General features: G+C 42.9%; 1 protein-coding gene across 1 annotated transcript; it reads left to right on the top strand.

Annotated features, from left to right (window-relative positions):
• Positions 1-5,161: 5,161 nt before the first annotated feature.
• LOC124613997 (putative lysozyme-like protein) lies at positions 5,162-14,835 on the top strand. The gene is made up of 2 exons (XM_047142795.1): positions 5,162-5,383; positions 14,041-14,835. The coding sequence occupies exons 1-2, from the start codon at positions 5,177-5,179 to the stop codon at positions 14,488-14,490; spliced, it is 657 nt and encodes a 218-aa protein (XP_046998751.1). The 5' UTR covers positions 5,162-5,176; the 3' UTR covers positions 14,491-14,835.
• Positions 14,836-18,345: the final 3,510 nt, after the last annotated feature.

Below are 18,345 nucleotides of genomic sequence, written 5' to 3'. Positions count from 1 at the left end.
CGTTAAGATCTACCGTTACAACTGGAGTTCTATGCAAGTAATTGGGGTAATTGTTACTATAAATAGCGGTAAATCATTTGATAACTCAAATGTTTCGTGTGCTGTTTCACGTGCAGCAGTTACGTAGACAAAAGTGGCAACTTGTCACACATGAACACAGAAGACAAAGACACAGAAGACAAAGCATACCTCAAAAATGTACGTAAATATTTAACAAATTTATGAAAGTGGGAGTCAGAAAGGGCACACGAAATTAAGTCGTATAACTGAAACTTCCTGGCAGATTAAAACTGTGTGCCCGACCGAGACTCGAACTCGGGACCTTTGCCTTTCGCGGGCAAGTGCTCTACCAACTGAGTTACCGAAGCACGGCTCACGCCCGGTACTCACAGCTTTACTTCTGCCAGTACCTCGTCTCCTACCTTCCAAACTTTACAGAAGCTCTCCTGCGAACCTTGCAGACCTAGCACTCCTGAAAGAAAGGATATTGCGGAGACATGGCTTAGCCACAGCCTGGGGGACGTTTTCAGAATGAGATTTTCACTCTGCAGCGGAGTGTGCGCTGATATGAAACTTCCTGGCAGATTAACTTCCTCTTCTCCATGACAACGCAAGTTTCGCAGGAGAGCTTCTGTAAAGTTAGGAAGGTAGGAGACGAGATACTGGCAGAAGTAAAGCTGTGAGTACCGTGTGTGAGCCGTGCTTCGGTAGCTCAGATGGTAGAGCACTTGCCCGTGAAAGGCAAAGGTCCCGAGTTCGAGTCTCGGTCGGGCACACAGTTTTAATCTGCCAGGAATTTTCATATGAGCGCACACTCCGCTGCAGAGTGAAAATCTCATTCTGGAAACATCCCCCAGGCTGTGGCTAAGCCATGTCTCCGCAATATCCTTTCTTTCAGGAGTGCTAGGTCTGCAAGGTTCGCAGGAGAGCTTCTGTAAAGTTTGGAAGGTAGGAGACGAGGTACTGGCAGAAGTAAAGCTGTGAGTACCGGCCGTGAGTCGTGCTTCGGTAGCGCAGCTGGTAGAGCAATTGCCCGCGAAAGGCAAAGGTCCCGAGTTCGAGTCTCGGTCGGGCACACAGTTTTAATCTGCCAGGAAGTTTCATATCAGCGCACACTCCGCTGCAGAGTGAAAATCTCATTCTGGAAGTCGTATAATTGTTTCCATAATCAAATTAGCATCTGACACTAACCATCATAAGCTAGACATTTGGTTTCCAACAATTACATGAAAGTGAAATGAATCAAGAATCACAAATTGTATTGTTTTTTATTGTACTGTATAGAACCGGGGACCTAGAAACGCTTCGCCCCGTTGTAGCCCTCAGTGGTTCACAACCCCACAACAGGCTACAGCAGTCCACTCATCCCACCGTCGCCCCACACCGAACCCAGGGTTATTGTGCCGTTCGCCGCCCGTCCCCCCACCCTCTCTCCGAGAACGTCTCTCACCAGACAGGTGTAACCGCAATGTTTGCGTGGTAGAGCAATTACGGTGTACGCGTACGTGGAGAAAGTGAAGTCCAGCAATCGCCTACATAATGTAACTGAGGCGGAATAAGGGGAACCAGATCGCATTAGCCGAGGCAGGAGGAAAACCGCCTTAAAAACCATCCACAGACTGGCCGGCTCACCTTACCTCGACACTAACCCGCCAGGCGTATTCGTGCCGGGGACCGGCACGCCTTCCCGCCCGGAAAGCAGTGCGTTAGACCGCACGGCTAACCAGGCGGGCAAGAATCACAAATACTTCAGTATGTAAACACTACTTCATGAAAGGCATAAAACGAGCTCAATAGATTTGGAGAGATTTAGTTGACTGCTTAATCTTACGAATGGAATAATATGATTTTGTAACAAACTCAACTAATTCACAAAGACAATGAAATTTTCTGACACTACAGCCAGGATACGTACTGGTCTTCATGATTCACAGCTAGTTCATCACGAGAAACTCGTGAAAATTATGCCATGGGATACTAGCACCCCTCGAATGGACTGATAGCAAAGTCTTGCCAACGGGTAAACACTTCGAATAACCGCAAATAAACGAAACTCACCAACAACTGCAAACACGTCTTGTTGCTTCTAACCTCCTGCCATACCTGGCTCCTGGAACAAGACAAACTGCTTAAAAGCCTACCGCAATCAAGTACTCTGAAGCATCAGAGCGCTTATTGGCTCAAAGCTCCTGGAAGCCGTCAGAGGTGACCATGCTTCCTCCACACATCTCAAAAAGACAAATTCAAAGAATCTATGCAGTATCCATGGATACTGACTACAGAGACTCCTTTGTAAGTTATCACCAAAGGTTAAGTTCGCGAGTTACTGAATGAAAATTATTGGTAGATTGAAAGAGGCCGTTTAACAGACAAAACGTCTTCTCATCGCATTCCATACCTGTTCTTGGGTGACAAATCAGCGGCCCGAGCAGACCAGTCCCGAATATGTACTTCCCTCAAGGCGTTGGTGGTGTGAATTGTAGTGTGGAGACTGGAATACTCGAATTTCATTTGCTACCGTCATGAAGGGTATGAAAACCCGGTTTACCGTTTTTGACATATACAGTTACCTAAATAGTCTTGTTGTCGAATCCCACAACACCTCATGCTGTGACTCCGGGAGTTTTATGAGCCGAAAATCATTACTTCCTGTGGCCTTTCACCAGGTCACCTGTGGACACGCTGGTGTCGATCTGACCTCCACAAACAGAGGCGAGACTTCTCCGAACACCACAGAATGCTGTCTCGGCTTACTGTGGCTCTAGACTATGCAAGTCACCGCTGTGTGTGATACTGTGACAGCGGTAAACGACATACAACAATTCGAGACTCCACCCCAGGTTCCAGTAATCTGCTCCCGATTATTCATGCTGACGCCGTGCCCGTAAACTACTGCCGTATTTCAGATGTTGCCATCCGTATATCCATCAGAGCTAGTTAAATAATCTCGTGGTGTAGTCCTTTGGAGCTAATAAGTGCGGGACCTATAGCACAATCAGCTTAAGAGCTGATGCAGCCAAGTTGCTGACAAGAATAATATACAGGAAAATGGAAAAGGAAATTGAGAATCTCTAGATGATCAGCTTTGCTTCAGAAAAGGGAAAGGCATAAGAGAGGCTGTTCTGGCTTTGCGCTTCATAATAAAAGCGAAACTGAAGAAAATTTAAGACACGTTCATAGGATTTGTCAACCTGGATGGAGCATTCGACAGTGCAAAATGGTGCAGACAGTTAGAAATCTTAGAAAAGTAGGAATAAGCTACAGGGTAAGACTTGTAACACACAATACGTGCAAGAACCAAGAGGGAACTATAAGAATGGAAGACCGAAGAACGAAGTATTCGGATAAAAGGGATGTCAGGCAGATATGCAGTCTTTCGCCCCTACTGTCCAGTCTATATACCGTAGAAGCAATGACGGAAATAAAAGAAAGCTTCAAGACTGGGACTAAAATTCAGGGTAAAAGAATATCAATGACAACATTCGCTGATGACATTGCTATCGTCAGTGAAAGTGAAGAAGAAATATAGGGTGTTAAATGGAATGAACAGTCATTAGAACAGCATATGGACTGAGGATAAACTGAAAAAAAAGAGAGGTACCACAAATGAGAACAGTGGGAAATGTAATATCAAAATTGGTAGTCACAAAGTATACCAACTTAAGTAATTCTGCAACCTTGGAAGCAAAATAACCCATGACAGACGGATCAAGGAGGACATAAAATGCAAATGTGTGTGAATTCCTAAGGGATCAAACTGCTAAGGTCATCGGTCCCTTACACACTACTTAAACTAACTTATGCTAAGAACAACACAAACACCCATGATCGAGGGAGGACTCGAACCTCCGGCGGGAGATGTCACGCAATCCGTGACATGTTGCCTCAAACCGCACGGCCACTCCGAGCGGCCATAAAATTCAGATTAACAACAGAAAAGAGGGCACTTCTGGCCAAGAGAAGTCTCCTGACGCCAAACATAGGTCTTAATTTGAGAAATAAATTTCTATATGGCAGTGAAACATGGACTGTGAGAAAATCAGATTAGAAGAGGATGGAAGCACTTTCGATATAGTGCTACAGAAGAATATTGGAAGTTATGTGGGTTGATAAGGTAAGTAATGAGGAGGTTCTCCGCAAAATCGGCGAAGGAAGGAACTTAAGGATAACACCCATAAGAAGACAGGACATTTTAATACATAACGTAATTTCCATGGTACAAGAGGGGGCTCTAGGAGATATAAGTTGTAGAGAGATACAGAGACTGTATGCATGCAACAAACAATAGAGGACGTAGGTTGCAAGTGCTTCCCTGAGCTGGAAAGGTTGGTGCAGAGGAACGATAAGCACAACAACAAAAAAATGGAAAGCTGGACACACTGTCTTCCTCAGTCCATCTCATCAGCACCCTTTCTCTGGTCATTGCACTACAGTCAACTTTCTGTGCAATCTGTCGTTGTGATGCTCCCATGCTCCTCACGCTAGTGATTCGACCACTTCCGACCATTCTCAGAGTCTGCCCATGCAAATCCTCTGGGCATGCTCTGTTGCGATCTTCTCTCAAAAGTTCCAGTAACATTAGATACACACAGTAGTCACAATGGCGCACGCCATTCTTCATGTGAATAAATGCTTTTGTCTGTATTGAAAATAATCCTCCACAGGGTTGAAATTTTAAAAAAACATATCGCTTAGGCACGCAAGTTCTGGAGTATGAGCCTGGTAGCATTGAGTCAAAGTATTCAAACTGAAAACTAAACTCCGTCCAAACAGACCATGAAGTCCCAACGGTACCAACCGGCCGCCGTGTCATCCTCAGCCCTCAGGCGTCATTGGATGCGGATATGGAGGGGTATGTGGTCAGCACACCGCTCTCCCGGCCGTATGTCAGTTTACGAGACCGGAGCCTCTGCTTCTCAATCAAGTAGCTCCTCAGTTTGCCTCACATGGTGCAGTACTTTCCGTTTCCGTCAGTGTGTTTTCGTAAAATCAAAGACGGCTTTCCATCTTCATGAAGGCGCCTGTGCTGAACACGCTTTCAATGCACAAGTAACGCCCTTCCGTGACTCGCTGACGGCGCCTTCCGTCAGTGTCCCACGTTTAACGGCGAGTCTCGGGCGGAAACAACAGTAGAGCCGCACCGCTGTTCACACACAACAAAGTGGATCACGCAAACATGGTGCACGAGCGGGGCTTTCAGGCGGAAACAAAAGCCCACACGTGTGCCCTACAGACAGCTGCACGCCCCACTGGGTATAAAGCCCATTCCTGCAGACCAGGCATCATTCGTTCTCTCGACAAGCTATCTCGAAGTAACCATCACCCAGCAGCCATGGCGAGCAAATCAGCGTTGGTTCTCACACTCCTCATCGCCGTTTCACAGGTAACGACCAGGTTTCAAATATCGTCGTACTTAGTAGTGTACAAACTAACGAACTTGGTAACGAGCTACACTACACATTTCAACTGTCACGAGTATAATCACCTACAACTACTGCTATGTTATTCATAGTTTTTTTGTTCCAATGTCCGCCCCCGGTAGCTGAGTGGTCAGCGCGGCAGAATGTCAATCCTAAGGGCCCGGGATCGATTCCCAGTTGGGTCGGAGATTTTCTTCACTCAGGGTCTGGGTGTTGTGTTATCCTAATCATCATCATTTCATCCCCATCGACAAGCAAGTCACCGAAGAGGCGTCAAATCGAAAAGACTTGTACCCGGCAAACGGTCTAGCAGACGGGAGGCCCTACTCATACGACATTTATTTTATTTGTTCCAATTTCCATGTAAGAGTATTTTGGCTGTTAGGTGTCTTACGGAAAACGTGATTCTCTGTGAGTTTGTCCATATACACTGAGATGACAAAAGTCATGGGTTACCTTTTAATAACGTGTCGGGCCTCCTTTCCCCCGGCGTAGTGCAGCAGCCCGACGTGACATGAACTCAACAAGTCTTTGAAAGTCCCCCGCGGAAATATTCGGCCATGTTGCCTTCGTAACAGCCATAAACACGGAAGCGTCGCCCGTGCAAGATTCTGTGCACGGAATGACCTCTCCATTATGTCCAATAAGTGTTCGGTGGGATTCATATCGGGGAATCAGGGTGGCCAAATCACTCTCTTGATTTCTCCAGAATGCTCTTCAAACCAGTCGCTAACGACTGTGACCCGGTGACATAATGCGTGGTCGCCCATAAAAATTCAATCGTTGTTTGGAAACATGAAATTCATGAATGGCTGTAAATGGTCTCCAAGTAGCCGGACGTAACTATTAATAGTCAAGAATCGATTCAGTAGGACCAGAGAACCCAGTCCATTCCATGTGAAAGCAGCCCACACGATTAGGGAGGCATCACCAGCGTTGACAACCTGAGTTCGTACGATATTGCATTCCCTGTCTTACTCCGAACTACTATTCAGTTCTTTCGGAAATGTATGCACATCCTAATGAACTTGGCATCGTAATTTGGAATAACACAGGCACAGTAATATCTTATTTATCCGCCGACACCGGGCTAGCGACTTTCAAGTAAAATTTCTCCCCTGTGCGGGAATATACATAATTGATGTACGAGCAAAGGTTTTCGACACATGGTTGACGACATTCGGAAGTTTGGATCAGACCGTGAGTCGTGCTCGGATAGCTGAATGGTGAGGCGGCCGCTCGCGATAAGCGGAAAATTCGGATTCGAGTCCGGGTCTGATACAAATTTTCATTTTCGTTATTCCATTATACAGCTGATGGTTGTCCATATTCGCAACTGCTAATACATTTCATGTACCTAGTCCATGGCTTCATGGGATCTGCGCCACACTCAAACCCTGTTATCAACTCTTAACTGGAATCGGAACCCAACTGACCGGGTTACGGATTTCCAGCCGTCTGGGGTCCAACCGATATGGTCACGAGCCCAGGAGAGGCGCTGCAGGCGACGTCGTGCTGTTAGGAAAGGCACTGCCGTCGGATGTCTGCTGCCACAGCCCATTAAGGCCAAATTCTGCCGCATTGTCCTGACGGATGTGTTCGTCGTACGTCCCACATTGATTTCTGTGGTTACTTCACGCAGTGTTGCTTGTCTGTTAGCACTGACAACACTGCGCAAACACTGTTGCTCTCGGTAGTTAAGTAAAGAGCGTCGGCCACTGCGTCGACCGGGGTGAGAGGTAATGCCTGAAATTTGGTATTCTTGGCACACTCTTGACACTAAGATCTCAGGATATTGAATTCCCTAACGATTTCCGAAACGTAATGTCCAACTACCAGTCCGCATTCAAAGTTTAACTCCCGTCGTGCAGCCGTAATCATGCCATAAACCTTCCTGAGTGAATAACCTGAGCACAAATGACAGCTCCGCCAATGCATTGCCTTCATTTGCCTTGTATATGCGATATACGGCTATCTGCATATGTGCATATCGCTAACCCATGACTTTTGTCTCCTCAACGTATATCTCGTCACACCTATCGCATCAGTAGTAGTTTATCATTTATTTTCAACTTTGTTAGTTACACAGTTATTTCCAATGCCGTTTTAAGCTTTTCTCTTACTTTGCTCTTCACGACTGTAAGGGGTAAAACATATTTCCCTGATTCGAAAATTTCACGTGAACAAGTACATCACGTATGGCTTTCTCGGTAGGTGCCGAAGTATCAGGTTACAAATCCAAAGCTCCTTGAATTATTTAAATGTTTAGTGTTTGTTCTCCAGCTTAAGGTGTCCCGTAGGATGTCGCGCTCGAATACTCATGAAACGAGTCATATTTTTCAGTTTCAAGTGTAATCAACTACGTGTACACTTCTGCCAACGACTTTCGTAATAAAGCAATTTATCATTTCGCTTATATCGATCGCATTATGAAACGTCTCGCACTTCCAAAATAAAAAGTGACAAATTGATCTTAATAATATTCTATTGTACAGCTGTGGGACAGTGTTGTACCCAGAGGAGAGTGTACCTAGGAGCAAATAATGTTTTTTGGTTCGGTTCTTCAGTCTAGTGATTTTAGAATCACATGAAGGAATTCCCACTAAGAGATCGCCATAAGCAGTTCCCGCCATTGTCTACAGTTTTTGTTGTCGTTAGAGATAAGGTTGTGTTTGTGCAGCGTTTGTAAAAACTTGAAGTTCTTCACGTTTAAGTGCAGTGTAATATTTGAAAGCTATTTGAAATATGGTTTTTAATTCTTCAGTAACAGAATTTTGTGACAAGTAAAATTCTACATCTTTTTAAAACTAGTTACGTAACATGTGGGCGGTTACAGCCATACTTCGTCGGCTGCGCACCATCTTCTACCTGGAAGACGAAATCTTTTACCACGTAACATGGCATAGTTGTCAGTAAAGTTGGTTTCGTTGATATCGTGTCTTGAAAACGTAAATTTCTGTTAGTTTCATATATCTTCAATTTCAAAATGTATTAAACTTGTAATTGGTTTCTGATAATGCTTCCCCTTAGTTTAATTGCACTAGCTGCACTCTGCAGTAGAGTGCTGGAGCATGGGGGAATTTGGTGCAGCGGATAAAATGAAGCAGTCAATATGTCTTTAACTGTGACAGCCAGTCTCATCTGATCGGTGCTGTCATATGATGCTTAGTTACACAAGTAAACATGCAAAACTCGGGAACAGTTACTGGCCAATTGGCGGCGCAAGAAGGAGGAGTGTGTTTTGTCTTCGTTTCATCTTATACTTGATCTGGAGTTTCTAAGAGGTAAGACATTTCCTGTTATACTAAAACACGACTTATTATGGCTGTCTCTGCCCATTAACACGCAGGTTTATATATTATTTCTCTTAAGCAAAAATAGTATGTGGGACTGTACCTTTATACAAGCCATACTTGTTGACGCACAGAAACAGAGTGCAGCAAACGTAACACTACGTAGAAAAATAAAACTAAACATGGAAGGTTCAAAATCGATTTAGCTAATCATGTTTAAGACTACCCAAGCCATTTTATTGGCTGACAGCTCACGATTCAGTAAAAATGGCTTACAATAATGCAAAAGCTAATAACATAGCATACAATTTTTATAAAAGCAAAGTCTGGAAAAGACTGGTATTATTTATTTCTTAAGCGTCATCCACGAATTACCTGAAGATAGCCAGAAAGAACTAGTTCAGGCCGGCCGGAGTGGCCGAGCGGTTCTAGGCGCTAAATCTGGAACCACGCGACCACTACGGTGGCAGGTTCGAATCCTGCCTCGGGCATGGATGTGTGTGATGTCTTTAGGTTAGTTAGGTTTAAGTAGTTCTAAGTTCTAGGGGACTGATGACCACAGCAGTTAAGTCCCATAGCGCTCAGAGCCATTTTAACCATATTGAACTAGTTCAGACAGAATAACATCTTTCACTATAGAACCCTTATGTATCTATTTTGATAGTCTGAAGAACATTTTTTCAAAATATAAATTCAAAGAAAACAGAGTTTTTAATGTAGAATGTGGAATAACTTAAGTTCAGAAACCACCAAAACAGCTTGATTCAAAGGAACCGAACATTTTGGATCGCGAATTTCTTGGGAAAGAGGTAAAAAAAGTGACAATAGTTTGAGCGTCCAGCGCTTTCGGAACTTATTTTCCTTCTTTGGCTGTTTTCTCTGGGAAAAGAATGACATCCAGCTTGAGTCAAAGCGGACCTGTTGGTGCAATTTACAGGTGTTCTCACGATGACTAGAGTAATGAAGACATTTCCTTTGATTAATTACATTTCAAATGTTTTGTAAGAGCTTCAAAGAACGATCTTACTGTAATAGTGTTAGATAATCACTCAAATCTTCAGAATTTCAGGTTTTGCAAGAAAAATGAAATAACAATACCAACAATGGCATCACATACATTTAAAAGGTTCCAGGCATTGGACCTAACTTTCTTCGGTCCCCTGAAAAACTCCTTCAGCAGAGAAAAAGATGAATATGCTAAATCTCGAGGAAACATAAAAGTTACTACCTACAAACTGGCGAAACTATTCAGTATAGTTTATATGAAAGTTGTGCCAATGGAGAAGGCCGAATCTGTATTTAGAAGTGCAGGAAGTTTTCCATTAAACTACAACAGATTTTGTTCTGAAGAAATAGAAAACGATAAAATTACTCCGGCGTTGCCAAGTCTGTTGTCCATAGCATATGTTGAATGAGAATTCTGACCATGTTGCAAACTTGCCAAACACAACATCAGATTTCAAACTTTGTCATCAGCCAATGGGCCTACAAGTTATTGTACGGGAAATATCACCGATACCTTACCAATAAATTAAAATTATTCCCTGTGGCAGTTCACCCTATAAGACGAGTACAATGACGGAATGCAATGATGTCATGATCATCAAGTTTCTTTTTCAAAAACGAGTAGCTGTGCATTTATGGTTTTAAAATATGTTACAATAAACACATGCAGCTAATGCCATACGAAAATTGGAGCCTATGGATATTATAGAATACAGGTTACAGTCAAAGTGTCTTTGGTGTGCCAAATTTCCCCACTTTCCCCTAATAATGTAACCTACAGATGACTGATAACACCTTATTGACTGCAACGCTTTAAAATTTTAGTAGAATATTTGTTCGTAGATACATGACCGTGTTGTACCTTGTAACATGTTTTTGCGAGAGGAAAAACCACAATTTTCCGGAGTAACTTTATTAATTTCAGAAAAAGACTGCAGCACATAGAAGGTGAATGCCATCATTTAAAAATTTATGGGTCCCAAGGTACAACAATCTCCCTTACTTTGTAAATTAGTCGCCGGATTGATGACTGAAATTAGCTAAGACAGTTGGAAAGTGTGGAATACGGGTTGCAATATTTGATTATAATTTACTATGTACAGGGTGTCAGTTGGGTTATGTTTAGATTAGAGAGATTCTTTTTTCCTATATTCGAGACGTTGCCTGGCCGAGAGGACGTGCAGTCTTTTCAGTTTGCCTTCGTATGTATATGTTTCTATCGATTTACTTTTGATTTTCGCAACCTCAATGCACCTGCCACTGTACTGACAAATAGAATTATGTTTTGCAATTCGGGGTTCTTCTGACACTTTATCTATCTGGTCAGTTATACTTGCAGCTTTTGCACGTTATCGTTTAGTAGTTTGCAAAGTTGTGGAACACGTTTGTAACCAAGAAAACACTAGCCATAATCTGTCTGGCAGATGATAGTCATCTTAACCTTCATTAAGCGCAGGGATATCTGCTCCCACATACTGATTACTCTAGTTTCATTTCTAACACGAAACAGTAGACACATGGTTCTCCCACAGTAATAAATCAGCGGACAGAAAAAGGTTTTACTTTTTATTTCTTTAATGGTCTAAACATTGCTCAAAAAAATACATTTTCGTATTTACTTTTCTTTATCATTTAACTGATCGTCCATTAAACCTGAACTTGTACAAAGTTTCCTCATTCTGCATATAGTTATTGGTGATACGCCTATAACAGCAGCTGTTTCATGGACCTTCAATGAGCGATCGTAAACTACCACTTTCTCTATGTTTTCATCTGTTCTTCAACAAAAGGCATTTTGCGTTGAGCTGTTCATTTCTTAACTGTTGATAGTGGTGGAGGAGATTCTTTTCAATCTCTCATTAACTTTGGATGAATATCCCTCGACGATAAAATACCTCAAATAAAGAATTATGTAGTGGGACGACATCCAAGTTTATCCATTCGAAAGAAAGACCAACAGCATAGTTATTCGGCTAGTTCATATACCCGCACAAAGAATGGTTCCTCAGTTCAGACCGCCACTTGCCTTACGTCATCGTATCACCATTACTACAGATTTTATTCACATCAGTTTCAGCTCCCGGCTAGCTCTAAAACGCTTTCATTTTTGTGAATTGACACCATGCAACGTAAAGCAAACGTTAAGACACTGGACTCGCATTCTGATTGGAGCTCAGTTTCGTAACCGGACATGACGATTTGGGAATTTCGTTTCGGGTAAATGCTTAGACGGTTGTAGTGCAAGACGAAATTCCGTTGAAAGAGTTCACTGACGGGCCTATTACGAACTTCATTTCATTTCAAACACAGTCGCATTGTATGTGAGAATCATAATCGGTTTCGGCCAATATTGCCTATCTTCAGGTGCTGCTGGCCATCGACAGAATTCAATGATTAGGCATGCTACGTAATGAATGTTTTGTTCACCGAATGCTGCCAATGACCAATAACAACGGAAGATAGACAATAGCCGAAATCGTTTAGATTAATATAATGTGATTGTATCTGAAATAAAAAAGAAAGCTTAGACATTTCATTTAAAAAGAACTGCTTCACCAATAGATGCGTGTACACAGTCTCTAATGACATCGTCACTGCGAGTAGCTTAAACCCTAATATCCGTCCATTCGTTCTTGTACCTGTCCATATGTTCTGGCAGGAATTCGTTTACTTCGTACACTCGCAACAACGCGCTGTCCATATGTTCTAGCAGGAATTCTTTTATTTCGTACACTGGCAACAAACCACTATTACCCCACTGATTCACAGTATAATCATACAAAATGTCAATAGATATCCGTACAGTCGTGTTCTGCACGGATGATGGCATTCCGGACAATGGACAACCCGTCAACGACAACGTCAGGGGTAATGTTTGCTAAGTAGTCCCACATCCACAATGGCTCTGTATACAGTCACAGACGGTGCAGTATGGCTGAAAGAAGACGCCTACCACACTCTCTGTGGTGGAGGGCAATAAGTAGAATGGAAGCAGGACAGTCGCAAACTGATGTGACCCGAAAGCTTAATGTAAATCGTTCTTTTGTTTCCCGCATGTGGCGACAATTTATAGAGACCAAAATTGCATCCCGAAGACCAGGGCAGGGCCGACCACGTGTGATACCAAAGAGGACCGTTATTTGTAAGGCACGACAGTACCGCTTTAGTACTGCACGGCAACTGGCATCTAGCCTCGCAGCATCCATTGGACATGTTGTATCGAGACAAACGATGTACAGAAGGTTTCGGCAGAGTAGCCTTTATATTCGGAGATCTTCTGTATGTGTATCTCTGATGCGTCTTCACAGAAGGGAACGTTTAGAGTGGAATCGTCAACATGCCACCTGGACTGTCGAAGAGTGGGCCAGGGTTATTTCCGCAGATGAATCTCGATTTGGTCTGGAGCGTGATTCTCGACGCATTCCCATGCGATACGATTTCGTTATCTAAACAAAGTGGAAAGAGACCTATATCGAAGAAGATCCTTAATGGTGTGAGCAGGGATTATGTTGACCACACGAATACCTCTTCACGAAATTGTACGGGTGAATCAGCAAGGTTTAAGTGTTGTCAGGTACCGCGTCGAGATCTTTGGACCTCACGTGCCGTTGTTGCGAGGTGCTGTGGGCCCAGACTTCATATTTATAGACGATAATGCTCGAACTCATAGAGCACAGATGGTTGATGTTTTCTTGGAAACGAAAGATACTGTATGCATGGCTTGGCCTGCTCGCTCGCCCTATTTAAATCCCATAGTACGTATCTGTGTTGCGCTAGGGAGACAGGTTGCATCACGTCAGCACCCACCAACCACTCTCCAAGACTTGCGAGCAGCTCTGCAGGAAGAATGGGCGTTATTATCTCAACGTGAGACTGATGACATCACTCACAGCATGCCCCGTCCTTGTCAGGCCTGTATTGCAACCAGAGGTGGTAACATCCCATGTTCAACACATTAACCAGTTGTCGGAATGCGTGTTCAGATCCATTAAGTTGTAAAAAAACGAAGAACGATTTTTTCTACCGTTATACATGCTGCAGTTGTTTACGTTCTGTGTTCTCTACATCTTTTTCACTTTATTGCCACATGTTTGTTGCAAAATAAACGCAACCTTCCAAAATTTCCCTTTGTTGCTTTGATTTTGGACACCAGTTAATACTGACTGTATCATCCTACTAGTAAAAATGGAGCACATATTCACGTCAGTAAGCTAATAAGTCTCTGGTTTTCCTCCTGTCGTTCTAAATCAATTCATAAGAGTTCAATTACTCCATTTGAAAGACATTTGAAAGATGCAGAAAGAAATCATTTCTTTTTGCAGGCCGCTCCTCAGGGACAGGTGCAGGACGCCGCCCCCCAGCAGAGTAACTCCTCGACCTCCGCTACCGGCTCCAACTCCGACACCTCATCCTCTGGAAGTGGCGGCAGCGACAGCAGCGGCGCACAGTCCGGCGGTGGGTCGTCCAGCTCACAGACCCCGAGCGTCGTCTTCCCTCATCTCAGCAACTTGTTGCCGCAGTTCAACTTTAGTGGCTCTCCCTCTACCGCCAGTGCCCAGAATCCAATAGCCGCCATCATCTCCTTCATCCCGAACGCCATCAACACGGAGCGCGAGCGAGTCAGCAGCGCCGTGAACCAGCTGGTGTCTGAGCAGGTGGGCGCTGCCACCGACTCCATCAGTGCGGCGGCGCAGACCGGCGGACAGCTCATGTCCAACGGCATCAAGGTCATCGCCTCCTGGCCCACCTTCTGGGCAAACCTACTGGGTTGAAGTGACTTCTCAGCGTCAGTAAAATGCTTCGTAAGAGTCTTGTTTCTAAGTTTTGTATCATTCGGGTAACTGCGTAACGTTATCTGTAGAGTAGATCTTACACTAAAACTCGCCTCCCTGTCTCCTTAAACTATTAACATCTGTAAATAATGTTACTTCATTCAAAAGCGGCGTTAACATGTTAATATTGTAAGCAACTCATTTGTTACAACGGTTTGTATAATATTTTGCTGTTTCAATTCGGGTATAGATCGTATACAACTAAAACCAACGTACTTCAACATTGTGTTTCAGTTTCATATCGTGTTAATGTAAATTCTTTTAATAAAAATATATAAAATATTACTATTTTTCTGCTTTAAACTATACCTTCACCTTGGAGAATGCCATGTTGTCTGGTACAGCACTGAATATTTTCGATCAGAGTGTGTTGCACTGATTTTAGAATTCTTGCTCTCTTTACGGACCAAGGTGCCTCCGTGAAACATCCCAAAGTGTTCTCCATGCACTCTTCTTATAAATTTGGATGTCATTGCCTTCTTCCGGCCTGTGATAACGCGTAAAGTACGCACCCGATTCATATGGTCGAGTGCTTTCACAGTGAGATGTTTGTGCTAGTATGCTTACGGAAATAAAATGCACTTTTCATAACTTTTCTTATGCCTTTACTACACTTTTATCTTTCCAGCAACCTTACGCGTTGTCAAAGGCAGAGTTATGTCAGTCATATAAATATGTTCAGTAGATACACTGTATCACGTCAACATTCTCGATCACGAGACGAAATTGTTGACGTGATACAATCTATCCAATTAACAATTTTATATCACTGACATAACACTGCCTTTGAAGATGACGTAACGTCGAAACGCGTAACTTTGTCGGAAAACAAAAAGCGTGGTGAAGACGTATGAAAAGTTATCAAAAGTGCATCCAAATGGACGCACCGTCTCACAACATTTTCATGCAAGATGCAGAAATAAAAAAAAATAAATTAAGGGGGAGAAATGCGTTAGCGGATGGCTGTACCCTTTAACATTCCCATTCGACGGACGGAACGCCACCAACATGCCTTCTCTCCATGAGTAATTTTTTTCTTTTTTTATATTATGTCTGCCCTCTGAGCTACTACAACAGGTTGTGAATACCTGCCGTACAGAATATATAACAACAGTGATCTGTTTAGTTTCTAATTTCAACGTAAATGTGGCTGAAACAGAAATTTGCGTCAGAACCAAAGCTATAAAGTAAAAATAGGTGTAAAATTACTGAAGAAAGTTAGGACACCTACAGGACCACCACCACCAAAATTACGACAGTGTTCCACATTGTGTCCATGAAATGCAATGTACGTCTAATTTCATAAGCTTTTTACAGTTACACAAACACTCTACTTTTAGTTCATCTGATGGCAGTTGTCTGCTTAAAGAAGAGTGCCTTATATGAGTACTGTGAAAGAGAGAGTTAAGATGTTACAGATACACTTAGGTGTCTATAAGTCGGTTAAATTTATCGCAGGTTTCATAGAAGACAGAATTACCACAATTCTCCACTGAATGCGTTGCGGCAGTTCCTCAGGTCATCAGCATCATCATCCAGGGCGTAGACGGCTTTCATCTCGACGAGGGCCCTTGTCCACTCTCTGAAATGCGCCCATGAAATTTTAAAGTGTTACTATAATTTATGCATCTGTGATGAAAGTGTTTTGGCGCTATGACTGTGTTCCTGACGGACGTCATCGACGGTATCAATGACGCCACTTCTATAACGTTGCTGCTACGTGAGATTCTCTGGAAAGGTTTGGGATGCAAGCTGGTGTACAGGTCCGTGCTTTGGTGATCAAGAATACTACATCATCAGTTCTTCTCCCTCGGTAGCCAAATACCGGTTGCAATCCCCATCCAGCCGTTACGATTTATGTTCCGTGGCGTTTACCCACATCACTTCAGAGGAATGGCAGGATAGTTGGATAAACTCGGCCGCTGTCAACTTCCTTTCTCATTCTTTTCCAGTCATAGTTGGTATCCTGTCTCCAAAGACCTTAACAGCGGTGGAGCGTCAAAATGCTTTTTGCATCACTAAGAAGACAAATCGATACAACATTATTTTCTTCTATTTGTTTTACCTGTCAGCAGGTCGGTCAGTTTGAAGCAGATCGTCCTTGAAATAATTCTCAAATTGCAACTCACCAACGCTACAATCAAATGTTAAAAACATGAAAATTAATACTCCGTGCTATTTCTAAGTTGTCAGTGTAAGAGAAAACAGTAAGAATCCAGTTTCCTTGAAAATGTCTTAAGGTACGTCATCGTCAAACTCATTCCTTTACTTGTTTCATTTTTATTTTATTTATGTATTTAACATGATATGATTAGAACAATCAGGTGCTGTCTTACATAGGAGCAGGGTTTCAAACATACAGTTCCTTTCTTGCATCATATCTCCTAAGAAACAACAATTTTCGTATGACAGTATTAAAATGACTTCAGTGTCTGAAGTAACGATGTGAGTAAATAATACTCACTATGAACTAACAAAGTTAACACTAGCAGTTCTTGCACTACTATTAGTGATTATTAATAACAATAGTAACAACAAAAGCAGTAATGGTACTGGCAGGTATAAAAAGTATTTACAGGTGTACAAAACAGTCGTTTTTTGTGACATAGTAAGTCCTGGGGTAAGGAAATTTAAGGAGATTGCACCAGCTAATAATCTAGGAAAAAAGGAATATATGGTTGAAAATAAGAATGTACAAGATTAACGAGTGTGTTCAGGAACAATGAGAATTTGTTACGTCAAATATGCAACGCAGAAGTCCGTTGTCAGAACACTAAGTGTGAACTGGCGTCATTGTTGTTACCCGTCAGTGTGTATTGAAAGTTTGAGAGACAATACAGAAATTCAAGCTGTTCCTTTCGGTAAGTTTCAGTCATGTTGCATTATGTGCTAGGTTTTTTTTCCTAAGATTGCCTAATATTATTTTTCCTCTAACCCGACTGAATTATGAACCGTCTAATGCAATAGTTTTGAGAGAGGGATACCAATATTTATTAGCTGCTTTGTCATAATACCTTACAAACCTACGTAACGGGAGCAGTCAGACGTTCTTTACTTACATTCAATCTAAGATAGGAGAAATACACTCCCTGGCCTCTCTTTCCCTCCACCTCTCTCTCTCTCTCTCTCTCTCTCTCTCTCTCTTTCTGCGTCTTCTTCTGCGAGAAAGAATACACACTGGTGTTCAAACACGTTATGACCATCAGCTTAATTGATTGTTGGTCCACCTTAAGAACTTAGCGATTCTGCGTGGCATGGATTCAACAAGCCCTTGGTAGGTTTCTGGAAGTATGTGGCGCCAGATTTCTACACAGTTTTTAAAATTAACGGCCGGTGGTTTGTTGGGGCAGAGATGGCTTCCTATAGCCTCTCAGATGTGTTCCATCAGGAGCAGATCAGACGAATTTGGTGGTCAACATGTCCCATGTGAGTTCATATCGCGTCCCTCAAACGACTGTAACACAGTTCCGAACATACGACATGGATATTCATTCTGCTGGAAGACACCATCGCCTTCGGGGAAGACATCGAGTATGAAGGGATGCAGGTGGTCTGCGGCAATGCATACGTAGTCCACAGCTGGCATGGTACCTTCGATTGCTAACGAAGGTCCCTTGGTCACTCAGATTAATTTCCCCTCACAGCGTAATAGAGCCCACATAGCCCTGCGTCCGAGGCATGGTCCATGTTTCGAACGCCAGATGACGGCGTATCCGGACACGACAATTGACCTGGTGTAACAACAAACATGGTTCATCCGAGAAGGCGTCATTTTCCCCTTGATTCAAGGTCCAA

The sequence above is a fragment of the Schistocerca americana genome, chromosome 4, assembly GCF_021461395.2.
Source record: "Schistocerca americana isolate TAMUIC-IGC-003095 chromosome 4, iqSchAmer2.1, whole genome shotgun sequence".
Taxonomy (NCBI): domain Eukaryota; kingdom Metazoa; phylum Arthropoda; class Insecta; order Orthoptera; family Acrididae; genus Schistocerca; species Schistocerca americana.
Note: the sequence above shows the minus strand (reverse complement) of the source record. Positions and strands in the feature narration are given on the sequence as shown.

Coding starts and splice junctions, on each gene's coding strand:
- LOC124613997 (XM_047142795.1), top strand. CDS start 5,177: ATGGTGCACGAGCGGGGCTTTCAGGCGGAAACAAAAGCCCACACGTGT. Junction 5,384..14,040: donor TCCTCATCGCCGTTTCACAG/GTAACGACCAGG, acceptor TTCTTTTTGCAG/GCCGCTCCTCAGGGACAGGT.